Genomic DNA, 21,679 nt, shown 5'->3' with positions numbered 1-21,679 from the left:
GACATTTCTTCATAACGGTTAAATCTAAGCATTGTACCCTTCCACAATGTACACATCTGCATCTAAGCACTGTACCCTTCTACCCTGTACACGTCTGCATCTAAGCATTGCACTTCTACATGCAACACTGAACTCATTTAAGATCACGATTCTTAAAAGGAGAGGTCAAAAAATATATACAAGATGCAGGATTTCCCCCCAGGTCTCCTGATGCTACTTCTAGTGATCCTCCACAAAACCACAGTTATTTCGATGGTGTAAATACATCAATACAAAAGAAGCCTTTTATCTCAAAATACGAATGGTAAATAAGACAGAACTTAGAGAGATTTTCTTAGAAATCACGAGATTATTTGCCATTGCAATAACTTTTCTTTCCTCTTTACAATGTTTGAAACAGTAGTAAGTGTGAAATAGGGGAAATACACTGAACTATTTCTCTAGGAACAAAATACTTATCAATAAATTATCACTAAATGTGTATCATGGCATGTCATTGTTTTCAAAGCTCTTTGCATTGAAATGAGAAACTTCTTGGAGCAAACTGTTCCTCTCTGCAAAAGCAAGGATAATGACATGCACAATGTGGCCTCTGACCCAGCTATACATTTCCGACTTTCCTATCAGTGAAAATAATCAATTCACTTCTCTATTAATATTTTCAAAAAATAAACCAATGTCCAAAAACTAGAAAATTTGTTTTTACTAGCGAAACTTATTTTTGATATTGGAAAGATCATCAATTCTTATGAAAAATATCAAATGCTTCTCCTTTGGATTGAGGCCATTGTGAAGGTCACTACTCGACTGCTGCAGGCAAATGGAGTTGAATTCAGAACATGGCTTCATCCTATATGTACATATGTAGATATATGACAAAGGATATATAGAGTATATACACAGATATATATGACTTAAAAATCCTTTATATTTCCAAAATACATCATTTTTTAAATATATACACATATAAAAAATTTGAAAATAACTAAAGAAAATACCTCAGAATTCATTTTCTTTTCAGTCACTTCTATCTGCTTTTGTTTATTAGTCAGAATCTCATCTTGTGATATTCCAGTGTTCTGTTCTTCAGAAACTTGCTTCTGAGTATCATTTTGTTCATCACTAGAAGAAATTTTAATCTTCATGAAATACTGGAGGTGTCCCTAAAATGATCTACAGGGCACGATGGCGCCATCAGACGTCATTCACACAATGTATATCTGCACATGAATCCTAGACAAGGCAAAGGGGTCTCACATCTGTTAACCCAGCTGCCCCAACCATGTTGGCACCAGGGACTGGTTTTGTGGAAGATAATGTTTCCAGGAACCTGAGGTGGGGGATGGTTCCAGGATGATTCAAGCACATTACATTCATTGTGCACTTTATTTCTATTATTATTCATACGTAATGAAATAATTATATAACTCACCAAAATGCAGAATGAGCGGGAGCCTCAGCTTGTTTTCCTGCAACTAGATGGTCCCATCTGGGGGTGACAGGAGACGGTGACAGATCATAAGGCATTCCATTCTCATAAGGAGTGAACAACCTGAATCCCCTGCATGAGTAGCTTACAACAGGGCTCGAGTCACACTCCTATGACAATCTAATGCCACCGCTGATCCGACAGGAGTAGGAGCTCAGGCGGTAATGCGAGATTTGATAAGTGAATTCAGTAAAGTCTCAGAAGTTACAAATTAAATGAATACCAATCAGTAGCACCACTATACACCAACTACGACCAAGCTGAGAGTCCTTATCAAGAATCCAATCCCTTTTACAAAGGCTGCAAAAAAGTGTGAAATACCTAGGAATATACTTAATGAAAAAGGTGAGAGATCTCTATAAAGATAACTGGAAAACACCACTGAAGAAAATAATAGATGATGCAAACAAATGAAAATCCATCCTATGTTCATGGACTCAAAGAACTGATATCGTGAAAATGACCATAGTGCCCAAAGCCGTCTACACATTCCATACAATTCCTAGCAAAGTACCAATGTCATTCCTCACAGAGTTATTTTAAAATGCTGACATTTATGAAGGACCACAAAAGAGCCTGAATAGCAACAGACATACCAAGCAAAAGGAACAAATATGTTGGCATCACATGACCTGACTTCAAATTATACTCTAAGGCCATAGTAACAAAAACAGCATGGCACTGGTATAAAAGTAGATACCTAGATCAATGGAACAGAATAGACAACTCAGAAATAAAGTCACTATGACCAAATGATCTCTGAGCAAGGATACAAAAACATACACTGGAGAAAGTACATGTTATTCAACAAATGGAGCTGGGGAAAAAAGATAGCCACATGTTGAAGAATGAAACTGGATCTCTATCTCTCACCAGGTACAAGAATAAATTCAAGATGGATTAAAGGCCTAAACCTAAGACCTGAAAACATTGGCCTAGGCAAAGAATTTATGATGAAGACCCAAAAAGCAAAAGCAACAAAAATAAAAATAAATAAGACCTAATTAAACTAAAAAGCTTCATCACAGCAAAAGAAATAATCATCAGAGTAAACCAACAACCTATACAATGGGAAAAAAATTTGAAAATTATGAATCTGACAAAGGACTAATATCTACAACCTCCAAGAAACTCAAACAAATCAACAGGAAAAATACAAAGAATTCCATTAAAAAGTCGCCAAATTACATGAATAGACATTTGTCAAAAGAAGATGTACAAATGGTGCACAAGCATATAAAAACATGCTAAATATCTCTAATCATCAGGGAAATGTACAATAAAACAACAGTGAGATATCACCTCACTGCAGCCACAATGGCCACTTTTAGAAATCATAAAACAACAGATGTTGGTGTGGATGTGGTGAAAAAAGAACAGTTATACACTGCTGGTGGGAATACAAATTCGTACAAATCTATGGAAAACAGTACGGAGAGTTCTCAGAGAACTAAAAGTAGATCCTACCATTTTATCCAGAATTCTCATTTTTGGATATCTACACAAAAGAAATCATACTCTCAAAAAGACACCTGCATACATATGTTTACTGCAGCACAATTCACAATATGCAAAGATACGGAATCAACCAGTGTCCGTCAACTGATAAGTGGAATAAAGAAAATGGATATATATACATCTTACATCACATATATATAATATATATGTCTGTGTGTATATACACACACCATATACATACGCACATACCCGAGACTGGGTAATTCATACACATTACATACCTGAGACTGGGTCATTCATAAAGGAAAGAGGCTTAATTGATTCACAGTTAGGCATGGCTGGGAAGGCCTCAGGAAACTTAACCATAGCAGAAGATGAAGGGGAAGCAGGCACCTTCTTCATAAGGCCGCAGGAGAGAGAGAAGTGAAGGGGAAAGAGCCCCTTAAGAAACCATCAGCTCTTCTGAGAACGAACTCACTATCACAAGAACAGCATGGAAGCAACTGACCCCATGATCCAATCACCTCCCACCTGCTCTTTTCTCTCAACACCTGGGAATTACAATTTGACATGAGATTTGCATGGAAACACAAAGCCAAACTATTGGGGGGTGTATCCTTGCTTTTAAAATATCTAAATGTCATTATTTGTAATTCAAAAATGGCAATTTGTATGAGTTATGATTTTATTTGAAAATAAAATGATCTGGTAAATTTTCTTCACTTTTAACTTATTCAGTCAAAATATTAAAAAAGCTGGATTTGCCAGCAGAAAATTGTAACTACTTTTTAATGAGATAAAAATGTATAACAATATCATGATTACTGTACAGAGAAGAAAGTGAACAAGAAAAGAAAACGAATTTAAAAAGAGAGAATATCACTACCATATACATGCATGAACTGACAGGGAGACTAAAATCTCCTACTGGAGATTATGTTAGGACTTAAGCAAAAGCTTCTAAAAATACCAAAAACAAAAACAAAACAATTATTTTCAAGAAATAAATTATACACAGAACTCTTCTGGTTAAGATGATGTATCAAAAAAAAATCATCCTGAGAGCTATTATTAACCAATCCATCATAACCAAAACTCTCAGTCTACAATTCTGGAATATTAAAAAGTTTCATTTTGAACATAGTTAATGAAAGGCAACTTTTGAACAGAAAATTTCTGGTTAAAGTTGACTCAACTTAGGAAAGAATTGACCTGTAGCCATGGTAACAAGAAGCCACCCAGAGCCAGTTCAAAATCTAGTCAATCCACCAATGACCACTGGCCTTGCTCACCAACCCATATCCATGTGAGCAGCTTGCTTCTGAAAGACAGCCCAGCAGCAAGAGCTGCTCCATCAGAATAGACAGTGCCTGACCAGTACACGTCTTACTAGAGGAAGCAAAAAATTCCAACTCTGACTTTTTATTTCAAATACCGAAGGTCCATAATCCCTTGGAAAGAATTTGTGGTCCATTAAATTTACCACTCTAATAGTTTTTAATATAAAATACTAGTGGTCGGGCATGGTGGCTCATGCCTGTAATCCCAGCACCTTGGGAGGCCGAGGCCGGTGGACTGCCTGAGGTCAGGAGTTCGAGACCAGCCTGACAAACAGGGTGAAACTCCATCTCCACTACAAATACGAAAATTAGTCGGGCGTAGTTGCGCGCACCTGTAATCCCAGCTCCTCAACTGGCTAAGGCAGGAGAATTGTTTGAACCCAGGAGGCGGAGGTTGCAGTGAGCCGAGGTCACGCCACTGCACTGCAGCCTGGGTGACAGAGCAAGACTCTGTCTCTAAATAAATAAAATACCAGTAAAGTCTGCAATTCCTCTCACTCATTTTACCATAATTGCAATTATCATGATTACCAGTAAAAGAATAGTGAATAACCACAATATTGGGCTTTTCTCCCTAAGTGAAAAAATATTAATATAAACAATGTAGCGTATTATAAAGTGCCAAAAGAATTTTAAAAATGCATATAATCACCTGGCAAAATTGTTAAAATGAACCTTGTTGAACACTTTTTAAGTGAGACTCAATCAAACAACATATCCAGGATAAACTCCACTCGCTTGTCCAATAACTATTTATTAGGTAGCTACGTCTCATATGTTAGGCCTTTTTCTAGGAAGTGAGGATATGGTAATGAACAATAAAACCCCTATTCATGAGAGAGAGATAAACACACAATAACAACAGACAGGTAAGGCAAAATACACAGTACGTTAGAGGAGAAAAACTAAAGCAGGAAAATGAAATATTTATGTGTTTGACAAGGAGGGGTGTGGGAAAGTTGGGATGGCCAGAAAAGCCCCTGCTGAGAAAGAGGATTTTTCTTTAATACAAAGAATATTGTATTTGTATATCAAAGACTCTAAAAAGTGATGATGTTAACAGAGTTGATGTCAAGATACAAACAGGTTTAAAGTTAGAGATGACAAACCACTATTTCACTGAACCTTCCCTTGATTACGTTAGACAGCATCCCTGGTAGGCTCCCAGCTGAATCTTAAGCATGATGTGTCCTGGTGATACAATTGTAATTCCTTTCTGCTAGCCCTCGTTCTCTCTCTTTTTTTCCTTTTCCTTCATTTTCTCTGGACTAGGAATTGTGCTGGTACACGGTTCTTCCTCAGAAAGTGGTTATTCCTTATGTGTTTCTTTTTACCCCTTTTCTTCTTAGAAAGGGGATTTTAAGTAAAGAACTGGAGAAATGGAAAGCTAGACGAATATCCAGACACAGGGAACTTGTAAGGGCAGACAGAGGTGTGCCTGGAGTCTAAGCACTAGGGATAGGTAAGGAATAGCAAGAAGCTCAGTGTGGCTGAAGCAGAGCAAAGAGGTAAGGAGCAGAAGTTCAAGCAGGAGAGGTAACATGCCGGATGCTTTACTGCCTTTTGGTTATTAGGAAGAACTCTGCCACATGATCAAAGAGTGAAATGGGAGGCAATCAGAAGGGCTGGGGCAGAGGAGTGACACAATTTGACTTATGTTTTAAATCCATCCACTGAGTTAAGAATTGATGAAAGGGGAAGTTTTTAAAAAGCAGGACTATCAATTCCCAGTCTACGACACTCATCTAGACTGCAGATGACGGTGGCCCAGATGTGCAAGATATGACTGGCTTTGGGATACATTCTTCAGGTAGGCCTGACATTTACTGAGAGATTAGATGTGAGGTGTCAGAGAGAGAGAAAGATGAGTCACGAATGACACCAAGGTTTTTGGCAGAGCGACTGGAAGAGCTGCCCGTAACCAGAGGAGGAAAGACTACATGAGGTGTAGATTTCAGGAAGGCATCAGGAGCCCAGTTTTGCAACTGACAAGTGTGTGATACCCAACAGCTAATCAAATAGAGATGTCAAGTAGGCGGGCTGACATAGAGATCTGGAATTAAGGAGAAAGACCTGAGCTGGAGACATACACTTAGAAATCACTAGCATATACACAGTAGAAAAAGTCACGAGGGGCAAGGCACGGTGGCTCACGCCTGTAATCCCAACACAGACAGACAGATCACCTGAGGTCAGGAGTTTAAGACCAGCCTGGCCAACATGGGGAAACCCTGTCTCTACTAAAAATACAAAAATTAGCCAGGCATGGTGGCGTGCACTTGTAATCCCAGCTACTCAGACGGCTGAGGCAGGAGAAGCGCTGGAACCCAGGAGGCAAAGGTTGCAGTGAGCCAAGATCATGCCACTGAACTCCAGCCTGGGTGACAGAGCAAAACTCCGTCTTAAAAAAATAAAAAAGTTATGAGAAAGAAGATTGAGGACTGAGCTCTGGGAAACAACAACATCCAAAAGGAGAAAGATGAGGAAGAGCAAGCAAAACAGAAGACGATGAATGGACTAGAAAGGCAGGAGGAAAAGCCTGAGGGGGTGAGGTCCTGAAAGCCTAGTGAAGACGCCGTTAGGGAGGAGATGTCCTTCACTGGCTCAAATATTGCTGACAGATTAAATGAGGTGTAAGAAAAAATGCCTAGATTTAGTTACAGAAAAAAGTAGTGGGAGAAATGCAGAAAATAATCTTATTTTTATTTAAAAAATTTTATGAAGCCACTGTTGAAAAATATGGTGAGGTGAATACTGAAATATATCCTTTTCTCAAAGGAAGGATAATGTCATACACGGGCGACTTTTACAAATAAGAGTCACTGCATTAGCAGCACCTTCCTTTTAGCACAAGGGTTGGAAAATAAGCACCTGTGGGCCAAATCCAGCCCACTGCCTGTTTTTATAAGTCAAGTATCTTGGAACGCAGTCAGGCTTACTGACTCTACAGTCCACGGAGTCAATTAGCTGGGTGTGACGTTGCACACCCGTGGCCCCAGCTAGTAGAGAGGCTGAGAGGGGAGGATCACTAGAGCCCAGAAAGTCAAGGCTGCAGTGAGCCGTGATCACACAACTGCACTCCAGCCTGGGCAACAGAGCAAGACCCTGTCTCAAGAAAATAAATATATATAGTCCACAAAGCCTAAAATATTTACTAACTGGCTCTTTGCAGAAAAAGCTGGACAACTCCTGGTTCAGTAGATAAAAGATCCTTTGATGTATTTTAATAAAATTTTTACCCAATACACTGAAATGTTTATATTAAATCTAGATCCCCACATATAATCCCTCGGCAATATTCAGATTGAGGGTCCAATATTTCAGCACTCAGGCCACTGACAACACAAATTTAGTCACTAGCAATCTTGTGGCTAACAAAGTACAGTGTCAATGTAGCATGTAGCTTCCATTTGCAACACAGCAGATATTACGAGAATTCTAACAAGAATTCTTAAGATGCGTCATCAAACTAAATGCTTTAAATACATTTTAATTGTGAAATAATCAGTACGCTCTAGATCTAACCTCATTTTTTAAAAAATGGTTGCATACTACCTTATTTTGGGGGTATGGAAATTGAGCTACTTCCTATTGATAAGGAATTAGACTAGCTCCAGCTTTTTGATATAATAATGCTGTAATAAATATATAGGTAAGTATATATGTAACATATCTATACAAACATCCTTTACATGTATTATATATCCTTACTATGTTATATATGTGTGTGTGAATATGCCACTAAATTAATGCTCAAAGTGTATACTAACAGTGTATGAAATGTCTTTTTCAACAAAACCATTTCCTTTGCAGCAACACGGATGGAGCTGGAGACCACTATCCTAAGCAAACTAATGCAGGAACACAAAATCAAATGCCACATATTCTTACTCATTAGTGGGAACTAAACAATGAGAACTCATGGACACAAACAGGAGAATAACAAACACTGGGGCCTACTTGAGGGTGGAGCATGGCAGGAGGGAGAGGACCAAAAAACTACCTTTTGGGTATTTTGCTTCTTATGTAGCTGAAACCTCCATGATACAGTTTACCCATATAACAAACCTGCACATGTACCCAAGAAGCTAAAATAAAAGTTCACTAAAAAGAAAAGAAAATGCCTTTTCCCTCACATTCGCCAACACTGGTTATTTTTCAAATAAATTAATGACCGGAAAAAATGGTAACTAATTGTTTGCTGATTTTCATTTTTCTGATTACCAGGCAAGGCTGAATATCATAGTAAAAGTATAAAATGTGTTCATCATGAATATTAGCCCAAATTAGGATTAGTTTGACAGCACATGGTTGTCTCCTATTAAATGTTGCCATAGGCTTACCTGTGACACTCTTCATTCTCAGTGTCAGGAAATGGTGTTCTGCTCTTTCTTTGTGGAATTAATCCATCATCACCATTGCCAGCAGCGGCACCATCAGTCAGGTTTTCTGGTAATCCCACATGATTACTTCCGTGCTTCACTTCTTCTTCAACCTTGAGTGGAAGTTTGATATTAAGGATGGTTATCGCTTTATTGAATAGAAAGGATCTTTTCAATTGATTTTATCATTTGAACAGTTTATCATTATTTTAGTCATTAAAAATATTTCACATTTAAATTTAATCATATATACAGAACTAGTAGCTTATAATTTTATGATGTAATTATCATTAATATCTGACTAAAATTTTTGAAACGTTTGCTTGATTTCTGTTTGACTAAATAAAACAGAATTTTCCAAAATTCAAAAAGGGCCCTCCTTCATTTTATGCTTTTATTCCCAACCACTCTTCAGAATCTTATATATGTATTTACCCCAATTGACTCGTGGGAACACACACATAAAAAGACAAAGACGCAAATTGTGTCTCCTGTCTTTACCACCTAGATTTTACATTCAACGGTCAGATTTAGAGGATGAGACACTGTGGGGCTTCAGGAGTAGAAAGGAAGATCGCCCTTTTCCGCACTAAGATATTCTTCTCCCACTGCCTTTGATCATTCCTTTTTCATTTGGTTCCTGGGATATCGAAAACATGATGGTGCTCACTGAAACATGGGAACCAAAGTTCGCCACAACACAAGGAGCAGAGTGAAGCTGCTGAGGCACAAGCATGGAATTCCAGGAAATGAGATGTTCCCCAGATTTCACATTCAATAGCCATACAATTTTCCAGCTGGAAAATACACAGAATAAGAAACTGTCCTCTTTAGCCACATTATCTATTGATAATCAGACTAAAACCAAGAAAGATAAAATGACTGATCCAAAGCTCCTAAAGTGGCATTACTCAGCATTTTAAGGCACCATTCAGGATTATTCCACAATAATGAAAGAACATCTCTAGGGTTTGCATCTCTTTAAAACTCAGTATACAGAATTCTTTCTGAGTTAAATATTAAATTTTTCACTGATGATTTATGCTACTTACACGATAGGATCATGTATGCCTAAACTTACTATACTTTGTTAAACAATGTAACATAAAAATCTAATTCAACAGAAACATCTGAATATAAAGGTATACCTCTCTATCACAATCCTTATTTATTTCTGGTTCTTCAGACATTTTCTGCAAATGCAAAAACAGAAGGTTAATCTGCTTGCTGTATTTCCGTGATGTCTCCTCTTTTGGAATTCATGTTTTTAAAATAATTTTATTCTTCAGTAATCAAGTATGGACAATGAAAAATAAGAAAATAATTAAACTTAAAATTTAACTGTTAAAATAATTAAATAATTCAAATTAAGAATTAACTTTTTAGTCTACATGTAGCTACTGCCACATCACTGGTTTCTAACATGTGAAAAATAATTCACCTTAGATAAAGGGAGAAGAAAAACATGAACCAGCAAACTTAACTTTTCACCATTTGTTTGGACTAAACTTAATTTGTTATGTGTTAAATCTACCAAAAATGAATTAGCAGATGATTTGTAGTGTTCCAAAGGCTTCCTCACTTGAAAAGGGTTTACCTCACGAAACCCTAACTAGTGAGCCCCTACAGTGCACTGAAGTCCTTTTTTAAAAGATTCCTAACTGAACTGTATGCACGCTTTAAATTATGAGGAGTTGAAATAAACACCGTACAGAAAGAAATGCAAATTCTTAAATTTTAATTGAAATTATATGCTGTAATATGAGAGTGTTATGTATCTAGATTATGTGCTTAAGTCCAGTTCTAATATATTCTAATGTGTACTAATGACAGTGGATAAAATTGTTTAATAATCTGTACTGATTTTCTGCAACTGAAGTAAGTTCGAATGTTACTACATTTGTGCACCAACACTAAAGGTCCCATTCTGCAAGATGTGATTCGTAGAATAGGTAGTTGGGTTGCTTTTATGAACCTGATTCCCTCCCTGAACAGAAACACTGAGGTCAATGAGAGACCACAAGGCAGAATATATCTTTAACCTTGGTATCAGTGACTGACAATAGAAAACTGCAGATTTTCAGTCACTAGCCATGATTGCTCCTTAACCCTGAATCCAGCTCAGGGACCATCAGGATTACATTGTTCATAATTCTATTGCTTAATAATATAATCCAATAATTGATGTTACTTTATCATGTTAGGGTGTTTTAAAAATAAAAGAACAAAGTTCTGGAATTTGTTTTTGCCTCTATTCCAAAAGGAAAGATTAGCTATAAGCTAATCAAAAAGGCAGATATGAATATTTTAAATAAGAATACTGCAAAATTAGAGTATTTTAAATTTCACAGTGGTTATGTTTTTGAAGTTAAATATCAAATTTCAATTAGAATCCATTGATTCTTCTGTTAATGAGATTGCTGAATTTATTAAAATAAATTTTAAGAATCTATTTTTAAATTCTTAAAAAAAAGAATCTATTGATTCTCAAAACCTAGCCCGAAAGGTAATTTCATTTGGACTATCTAATATTATTAAAGCAAAGAAAACAACATTAAATCAAAAATTTAAATTTAAAAGTTTCCATGCCTCTGGCTGGCTATTTTCACTGCCTTTAAGCCTTTGTGACTCTTCCTCTGATGTCAGCTTTAAGTCTTGTTCTGTTGAGAAATCCATGTATTCAGTTAAAATGAACCACTTAGAACAGTTAAAAACTATTGTCTTTATAAAAATAGATTTAAGATAACATTTTATTTTATTTCATAAATTCAGGGTTTAGTCTTTCATGAAATAGTTACTTAGGAAATAATTATCCAAAACTTCAACAAACCACTTGGGGAGACAACTGATGTGATTTACTCACAAATTCATCCACCCAACAGAAATGAACAAAACCACCAGAAACACAACTTTAAAACACAGTAGAAACATATAAGGTGACACGGTATGTTGTTCTCCACTTCCTAACAGTGAAGCAGTAAATGTAATGAAAAGAAATTTTAGTTTTCCTGCACTTAGCTACTCTGACTCTAAGGATAGCAACAGGCAGGACCCAGGAAAGGTCGTAGTGACCCTGTCTGAGAAGCCAGAGCCCACAGGTATGGGCTCCAGACATCCCAGGGCAAGGTTAAGGAAACAAATTCCCTTCCCATCTCCCCTTCCCCTCTGCATTTACTCATAGCTATTTTTATAAATGCATATATTTTGCAAGTTCCTTTTTCCTTCAAAGCAGCTGCAAGGTCACAGGCTATGCTGAGGTTGCAAAACTGTCACTATATGATTAATTGCCTTTATTCTGCTTCTGGAAGCTTGCCTATATAAGCCAAGCCCTCCCTTTGTTCAGGGCTCAGCTTTTGGATGCAAATCTGCTGAGCTGATGTGCACCTAAATGAAATCCTCCTGTTTCACCCTGCCTCCTGTTTTTTGCAACAATAATACCTTATAAATGATTTCCAAAATTACTACTGACTGACACCTTTATTAGTGTACAATGTCTTCCTAACATCTAAAATGTTTCCCTCCGGGATTCTGACAAATTTATTTTTTTTCTTTCCTTTTTTTTTTTTTTTTTTTTTTTTTAGCTGGGGTCTTACTCTGTCACCAGGCTGGAGTGCAGTGGTGCATTCTCAGCTCACTGCAACCTCCGACTCCCTGGTACAAGTGATTCTCCTGTCAAGCCGGGATTACAGGCACGCACCACCATACCCAGCTAATTATCGTATTTGTAGTAGAGATGGGGTTTCACCATTGGCCAGGATGGTCCTGATTTTCTGACCTTGTGATCTACCCGCTCCAGCCCCCCAAAATGCTGGGATTACAGGCATGAGCCACCACACTCAGTCTTCTTTTCATCTCTTAAAACAATGCTGTGTGAAGTCTTCCTTGATTCTGCACGTCTTTCCCCAAATAAACAGGTACCTCCCTCCCTGAGGCTGCCTTAGTACTTCAATGATTTTTCTACTGCATCTTTACCACCTGAACTGTGCATTATTCCTCCACGTGTCTGTCCCCTCTGCTCCAAGACTGCAGAGGACAATCCTGCACATCGTCTTACTCACATTTTACTCAGAAATTTCTTACTGAGTCCTGCTGCATACATGCTAGGCATTAGGGTTTAAAAAGAATGAAAATAAGGCATGTCAGGGACGGCTTTTCTAGAACACATGCCTAAGCAGAGACTGAAATATTGAGGCTAGCCAGATTAAAAGGGTAGAGGCAGGAAAGGATGACAGCATGCCATGCAGCAGCAAGGGCAGGAGCGAGGCCTAAAAGAGGGAAAGGATTTGCCTGCAATAGAAGGATGAGTGAGCCAGGCATTACCAGCAGGTCATCAATGCCAGAGAAAGGGCACACAGGGAAAAGGGCTAAAGATGGAGAGTGGGGCAGAGGGCAGACTATGAAAGCCTCACATCCAGGTTAAATACTAGTGTACAACCTGGAAAGCTGGAAATTATCTGACATTTCTCTCTGTGCCCCAAACCTTTCTCATTCAATTATCACTAAATCATATTGACTATACCTCTTTTCTGCCTCTGCTTTATATTCCCACTACCACTGGGAACATAAACATTTACAAAATGGTTTCTATTTAAAAGAAAATGCCAACTGTTAATGCGTTTTTTACATGAAAAAAATTAAGCAAAACAAATGAAAAAAGCATAACACCAAAAAAAGGCCAACATATTAAAATGAGTAACTGAGATTCTGAACTTTATTTCACCATGGATGGGTGAAAACTTTGTAATGCATTGATACTAGTCCAAGGATGTGTGACAAGGAAACTATAGTTCACTACTGCAAAAGCTTCCTTTGTCTCCTGGTTTCTTTACCTGGTTCCCTTCCATCAATTCCAGCAAACTATAGGCCACAGGCCAAATCTAATCTGCCTATGGCTTTGTAAATAAAGTTTTATAGGAGCTCAGTCATGCCTGTTTGCTTACATAGAATCATCATGGCTTTCACACTACAACAGCAAACAACAGCAGGGTAAGTAGATATGACAGAGACCACATAACCTCAAATATTACCCACCTGGTCCTTTACAGAAAAAGCTTGCTAACCCGTTTTACACCATGACCAGAAGGCCTTAGTACTCAAATTTAATCTTGCCATTCCCCTGCTCAAATGTCTCCAATGAGCCTCTGCAGCAAACACTGTGGGCTCCCTCGCAATAGCCACGCCTTATTCTTTCTTGCAGAATAAACACAAGTCTATTGGGATATTTATTATCCCAATCCCCCTCCTCAGCCTCAGAAACAGAAATGTTTATTCTAAGCTAATCACATATTTGCCTTCCCAGTGCCTGGTTTGGGAATGAGCATGTGGTGTGACCCAGCCAACGAAATGTTACAGGAAGCCCCTTGCATGCTTCTAAGTTTTCTCCCTGTTTAAAAGACACATGTGAAGAAAAGCAGCTCTTGTGATGTTGTGCTGTGAGAACAAGATGTTTGGAGCTGCTGCGATTAGCCAACCATGAAAGAAGACGTGAATAAAACACTGCCAATAGCACAGCTGAAAGAGGAACAAGTGGGATACCTAAAATATCACTGAACAACCAAAACAACTCTGGTTCCTATGTTTTAGCCACTGCTCATCAGTATTTGCAGTCCAAAGCATTCTATCTGGTAAATGTCCCATGGCCCGCAGGATAAGCCCTACTCATTTCTACAGTATTAAAACATCTACCATAAACTTGCCTTAGCTAAGTATTCACCTCATTCCCAACCTCTGGTATCTCACACTTTTGGTACTAGCAAAAGTGAACTGCTCAGAAACCCCGCAAAGTTCACTCAAGTGTCTTTTCTTTTGCACTTGCTGCTCTTCCTGCCAAACAGGTAATCTCATTAGACGTTCCTTCTGGCAAACACACCAACTCGTTCCATGTTCCTTCTGCCAAACATTCTTCTTCTGCTTCTTTACCTAGAAAAATTCTTCTCACTCTGTATGTTTACCTTAAATCACACCTGCTTTTTTTCCAAAACTTTTATTCCTCATCACATATGTCTGGCACATAATCAATACATAATAAATCATAATTATAAGCTTCCAGTGGGCATCTAGCAACAGTAAGCACCGAACAAAGTAGTAAAATAATAAAAATGACAATGATAATAACAAGCTCCTGTCTGTATTTTTGTTTGTGTTCTGTAGCATTACAAAAATGGTTAGAATCTAAAAGATATTTGATAGTTATTTGTTAAGTGGACAAGTGAAAACATAGATAGAAATGTGTTCTTTGAAAATTCTGTTGAAAAAGCACAGAAATGGAGACAGCTCTATCATGAGCACCTTAAAGATCAAAACTACATCTGTTCCATCTTTGTCTCCTGCAACTTATGAAACCTAACTTACAGAAGCTCTGTGATAGACAGACAGCTAAAGGTGTCCTCGTACAGTTTGGATTATACAATGTATCAGGTGTCCACAACCCAGTAGCATACTAGCATTTTTGTTATTGTGAAACATTTTTCTACTTTTATTATAACCTGCTGAGCCTAGAGGGGGCAATTTGTATATTTATTATGGCAATCTTTTGGCAAATGATAGCAGAGCATCTTGTTCTAACAAAATTACTGTTATCATGACAATTAACCAGCAAGTAGAACACATCTTGTTCCAACAAAGTGAATGTATCTCTTTCCAACTTCAAATGAGGAGGAATGAAGTCAGTAATAGTGAAACCTTGTTGGGACAAGCATATGTAACACGACTTGTGCTTCAGCATTCTTGTGATCAAAAATTCCTTACTTTTACTTTTTTATCTATGGTAGGACCACCCAGAGCAGGAGTCCACAACTCCCAGGCCACAGACTGGGACCAGTCCATGGACTATTATGAGCCACACCACACAGGAGGAGGTGAGCAGCAGGCAAGCCAGGGAAGCTTCGCCTGTGTTTACAGCCACATCCCAAGGCTCATATTACCGCCTGAACTCTGCCTCTAGTCAGACCAGTCAGAGAATTAGATACTCATTGGAGCATGAACCTTGTTGTGAACTGCCCATCTGAGGGATCTATGCTGTGTGCTTCGTATGAAAATCTAATGCCTGATGATCTGTCACTGTCTCACTTTGCCCCCAGATGAGACCGTCTAGTTGCAGAAAAATAGCTCAGAGCTTCCACGGATTCTACATGATGCTAAGTTGTAAAATTATTTCATTATATATTACAACGTAATAATAATATAAAGTAGCACAATAAATGTAACATGATTGAATAATCCTGAAACCACTCCCACCTTCCCTCAGCCCATGGAAAGATTGTCTTCCACAAAACCAGTCCCTCGTGCCAAAAAGGTTGGGGACAACTGACCTAAAGTAATTCACTATCACAAGTCTTACCTGGATTGTTATTTTCAGAAGAGATTTTTAGCATCCGTTTTTCTTTGTAGTCAGAAAATAACTGGCAAATTCTATGTATAAAATGCAATAAGCCAAATTACTATTTTAATACTGATATAAAAAATACTTACCAAATGTAAAATTCTTAGAGTATTTCTAATATCATAATATCAGAACTTAACAGTATTATCCCATTCACTTATGAGTACATTCTACAAACTTCTCTTTAAGCTTCTAATTAAAGAAGAAAACAATGTAAGGGGAAATGCTCAGAAATCAAGGGCATTGTGACCCAGTAAATTAGCTTACATTATCATGACATAATAGAAAGTGTCCCAGCTCTGCATAAGTCCTAGCTCCATAATGAACAGCTATTTGTTCTTGGACATTTTGCTTCTCCTAGGCTCAATGCCTTCTTCAACAAAGTGAGGACTTTGCTGCCTTATTTCATATTTCACTAGGTTGTTATAAAGATTTAACAAGATATTTTTTAAATGCTCAGAGAAATAGTAAAGCAATGGAATAATCTGTTCCTAAACTTTATGACTAAAATTATCTTGGAATCCCAAATAAAACCCAATGTGTATTTTGTTCATAGGTTCTAATATGTAAATGTAGTTTTCAGAAAATGTTATTAAGTCCTAATTTTGCTTTTCAGTTGTCCTACTCCTTTTGGCTTATAATTCAGGGCATCTCAACTATGTCATAGTTTGTAACTAAATTTATTCATAAATATCTCATTAAAGTAGCTAATGTGATTGTCCACTATTATGGAGCTGACCAATCACACCAAGGGCAGAAAAACCAATGGATGTTAAGACCTGGCTTGGACCAATGATCCTTCTCTACAGACTCCAACTCTGAGCCAGATGTTTGTTAGGATAATGCTTTATATTGATGTTCAATGCCAGCTGGCAGGGGAGACCAAAACTCTTTTATTTTTTTTAGTTTCCATGAAGAAGTTGCAAGTTGACATTTTCTAGTTTTCGACATACATGCTAACAATATAATTTTGCACCGAACATGTTATTCAGCTCTAAGTCATCTCATAGACCATCTTACATGAGTATTTTTGCAGCGCAAATCACAATTTCAGTATTTTGGTGGCGCCCATCTTTTGCTTTGCTTCACAGTGTTTCTTTACAGCTAGTCAGCAAATAGTCAAATGACCTTCCAGTGACTGCACAGAATATGGAATGCTTCAAAAATTTGTGCTGCCTCCTTATGCAGAAGCCACGCTAATTTTCTCTGTATTGTTCTAATTTTAGGATATGTGCTGCCGAAGCAAGCACAAAGCCCTACTTTTACACATGGTTAGTGATGAGTCATGGATGAGGCTTGGCTCTGTTAAGTCCAACTAACCATTGAAGAGATTCTGAGAATTCTCTTCAATGGCTTCCTGTGAGGTAGAATTTGAAAATATTTTAAAATCTTGAGCTAGAGATAGAAGTAGCTTGGATGATTTTCATTATCATGTAAAACAGATCACTCAAGGGGCCAACCACAACCGGGAGCCCCTGCTCGGGGAAGGTTCATATAGGACTTTCTCCTGCCTAAGGTTCTATACAGGATATAAAGGTGCCTCACAGCACAGATCTGGTAGCAAAGAAGAAGAAACAAACACTGATCTCTTTCTCCCACATTATTTGAACCCCTCTGACCCTTCAGAACAAGCCCACCTGATATCTGCTAGAGAAAAGACCAACAACTGCCCCAAAGGATCTCTGACCATGAAGGTCTCAGCTCACTCTTGGCTAAGATGTGGGTTCCACATTAGGTTCTGAATATGGGGGGAAGGGTCAACCTGCTCACTTTGTCTGCGGATAAAGTCAGGATGCCCAGCAGCCAGAGCAGGGTGCTGGTGCTTTGGGAACAATGGCTGAGCATATAAGCATAGGTATGGGAACTAAAATACGCTGTAACTTCAAAGTCACCATATGAATTGCCAGGAAGGCTTGAGGGATCTGAATCAGTAAGGGCATCTTGGTGTCAAAGGTCAACCATTACCAGGCAGCAGGACCAGTTTGAGTGGCAACAATGCAGCGACAGAAACAATGGAACAACAGAATGACTGGAATGTCCTTTTTTTCCTCCTCCTTCTGACTTGATAAAAGGGACTGTCTTCCTTGGATTTAGTGAACCCCTTCGGTTCTTGAAAAATTCATGGGAGTATGTAGGAGACAGTCCCCAGAAGACAGTACAAGACTTTCTGCTAAACTGGACATTTCAAGACCCAAATAACTAATCAGAAAAATCAAAGATGTGACACCATTTTTTATCCCATGCATAGGTGTTATACTTGGATGAAATGAACAATGTTGGGATCTCTACGGATAAAAGTCTTAAAAGTCCTGAGATAAAGAATCCTCCACCCACTGGTACTTCTAACTTGCTTTTTTTCTGATTTCTGGCTGATGCAGGTGACTAACTCACTGCCATTCTAAAACTACCTGAACCGAACTATGACATCTCACCTGATACGTAAGATGCAATTGTTGTAATTATTTTAAACCTCAGTTTAGCATTAACTCCCCTTTTAATGTAAACACTTACACATTATGATGACTAGAAACAGCATACTCTCTGGCCGTCTGTCCAGATAGATCTTGAGAAGATACATCAATATTTTGCTCAAGTAGAAGGCTGACTAGACTTGCTGATCCACAACATACAGCAAGTATGAGAGCAGTTCTAAAATGACAGAGATAATTTCTCCCTTAGGAACTGCAATAAAGTTATTTTTAAAGCTAATTTGATATATTTTACCAATTTAACATCTTGTCTCTCTGTGCAGAATCAAACATTTACATGCACCAAAAGACATAGTATCTTGGGTGCTCAAGTGTTCATCTTTGTAAAATACCACCAACGTTAAAAGGAAGGGACAAAAAGGAAACCTCTTATCTCACTGGGGCATTGCATAGTAGAAGCTACTAATTTAAAGTCCTTTGATGGGCAAGAAACAATGTTAGGGCCACTTATCTGAAGTGGACAAAGATTTAAGTGAAGATTTCATCACAGCTTCCCTAGACTGATACGCTGTAATAGAAAATCAGCTAGAGGGTAACATAAACAAGAGCTCTCTGCATGCTGAAAGCAGTAATAATAATAATGGTAAGAATAGTAGTCACAGGAGTGTCAGTTAATGATGCCAATAAGCATGTACTAGGCACTGAATTAAGTGCCATATATATCTCTCTTACTTATTATGCACAGTCAACTTTGAAGCATATGCTCTCCTACTTTTCATATATGACAACATATTTGGTGGTAAGTAACATTCCCAAGGCCACACACCTAGCAGGTAAGAAAGCTAGGAATTAAACTCAGACTTGTGTGAATCCAAAGCCTAGCTCTTTTCTCTTTATCACCCACCTACAGCTTGCCTTCATGAAAGGAAAAGTGTATCCACTTAAAACTATCTTCACTCCCTCTTTCCACACCAATTAAAAATAAAAACATCAAAATACACTGGAAATAAAAAAGGAAGAAAGCTGTTGAACCCACAGTATGTGGGAATAGCAATTAATTGTCATGTAGGGATAAGCTAACATTAATATTCTTCAAAGAAAGCAACTTAAAGCACAGTCATTGAAAAGACAAAAGAATTTTCAACCCCTATTTATGTTTAATACAGCGTATTTAGTGGAAAAGCATATAAGACACAGAGGTTAAAAACTGGTAGAAAGGGTTAAGAAGTTCAATACTGAGTCATAAAGTAAACTGAAAGTTAAAGTTCACACTTCATAAAATTAATACGAAATCCCTCTAGCTAACATAAGAAGATCATGTAACCAAAACATCATACAACAAAGAACATCAGTCAATACAATAAGAGAAGATGAATCCTACAAAAACTGTTCTTTATGTTGCCCAGTCCAAATAATTGTTTTTCTACCTGACTGATTTGTGTTGATACTGATCACTGTCCCAATAACTACACATTAATCTTATTAATTTAACATTTGTGACTTGAGTGACTGCTATCAATCCAGTTAACAACACACAGATTAAAAGAAATAACTACACCTTCCATATCTATCAAGTGCATTTAAATTAGCTTTTTTCTTGATTAAAAATTTCACCACTTGCTGTTTTTGTTCATGTACACCAAGTAACAGCAGTGTGAGGCCATGCTGTAAAACAATATAAAGCAAAAACGAATGTAATTCAAAAAAGTACATACTCCTCAACTGAAGCGGAAACTTTATATAAGATCCTACTGACTTACATGCATACAAAGTAAATAAAATGTAGCTGCTTCCTCCTCAATCTTCTGTGTTTTCCCACATGCTGCTCCTTCCCTTGGAAACACCCCTTCTCTCCCTCACCACATCAACGCTGATCATCTGAAAAACTCACTTTCAACATTCACTGCTTCCAAGACTCTTTGCTTCTAACCCACCATTTGGCAAGCTATTATTGGATGATAATATTTTCCCCATCTAAACAAAGAGCTTCTTGAGGGCAGGGGCTGTATCTTTTGTCTCTATATCCTCCACCCTAAGAAAAATTGTTGTGTATAAAGCAATAATTTGCATGTAAAATATTTCTTTAGTTTCACATGTTCTACCAAAAGTTCAAGCTCCAACAGGTAATAAAAATTGCTATTAATACTCATACTGCCCATTTGAAAAAATTTCCCAACATTTATTTATTGAAAATCTATTTATATTTAATTTTTCCAGATTGTTAATAGATAATCAGTTCATAGGACTACTGAAACTAAATTACAGAATTCCTAGCTGTATTCTTAATAACTCCATGGTTTCTAGTGTTTAGAACTGCCATGCTGATTATGCCAAAGCTCTACATACTTACGAGACACACTGGATAGTCCATAACACAGCTTCAATTGACAAAAAAACAGTTTACAATTTGCTACAATTCTAACTGAGAAAACTCTGCTCTTAACGACGACTTACTGACCTAAGCACTTGAATGATAACATAGAGACACAAAATCCCGAGAGGATCATCCTCTACTGACTCAAAGACTACTCACCGCACATTTCTAAAGACCTTCTGAATGGCAGCGAATAACTGACGGTAGGAAGGAAAGGGTACTACTCTGTAAGCTGATAGATACTGCCAATAATATTCATTTTAATGTCTCACCACAGAGATAAAAGTCAGACTAGGCCAGGAACGGTGGCTCACACCCGTAATCCTAGCATTTTGGGAGGCTGAAGCAGGTGAATCACTTGAGCCCAGGAGTTTAAGACCAGCCTGAGAAACATGGCAAAAACCTCATCTCTACTAAAAAAAAAAAAAAAAAAAAAAAGAAATACAAAAACTGTTGGAGGACCATCTGAGCTTGGGGAGGTCAGGGCTGCAGTGCGCTGTGATTGCACCACTGCACTCCAGACTGGGAAACAGAGTGAGACCACATCTCAAAAAAAAAAAAAAAAAAGTCAGATTAATGTAATTGGATAGGAAAGATTTACAGAAATCAGCACATATCCAACTACAACTCCTCTACAGATATCTTAAGTTTCTGAGATATAAGAATTTACATATTACATTTATGTGTTCAGTGGTTCTTAAGCAGGTGTGTATCCAGAATTTGAGAAAATTGTTGTTGTTGTTGTTGTTGTTGTTAGAGACAGGGTATCATTATGTTAACCAGGCTAGACTCGAACTCCTGAGCTCAAGCAATCCTCCCCGCTCAG

The 21,679-nt window shown here is 37.7% G+C and overlaps 1 protein-coding gene and 1 non-coding gene across 2 annotated transcripts in view; both read right to left on the bottom strand.

Moving 5' to 3' along the window:
- The window catches only part of LOC103215751 (POTE ankyrin domain family member I-like), a 33,767-nt gene that overhangs the window by 4,117 nt on the left and 7,971 nt on the right, over positions 1-21,679 (bottom strand). The window contains 9 exon segments of the mRNA XM_073019585.1: positions 999-1,122; positions 8,631-8,782; positions 9,818-9,862; positions 11,259-11,329; positions 16,009-16,079; positions 18,562-18,699; positions 20,038-20,144; positions 21,170-21,306; positions 21,309-21,399. Of these exon segments, the coding sequence (XP_072875686.1) occupies positions 999-1,122; positions 8,631-8,782; positions 9,818-9,862; positions 11,259-11,329; positions 16,009-16,079; positions 18,562-18,699; positions 20,038-20,144; positions 21,170-21,306; positions 21,309-21,399 (936 nt within the window).
- Positions 17,194-17,300, bottom strand: LOC119622797 (U6 spliceosomal RNA). The gene has a single exon (XR_005239355.2). It is a non-coding gene; the product is annotated as a U6 spliceosomal RNA (small nuclear RNA).

This window comes from Chlorocebus sabaeus, chromosome 10 (assembly GCF_047675955.1).
Source record: "Chlorocebus sabaeus isolate Y175 chromosome 10, mChlSab1.0.hap1, whole genome shotgun sequence".
Lineage (NCBI taxonomy): Eukaryota > Metazoa > Chordata > Mammalia > Primates > Cercopithecidae > Chlorocebus > Chlorocebus sabaeus.
This window is presented reverse-complemented; position numbering and strand designations above follow the sequence as displayed.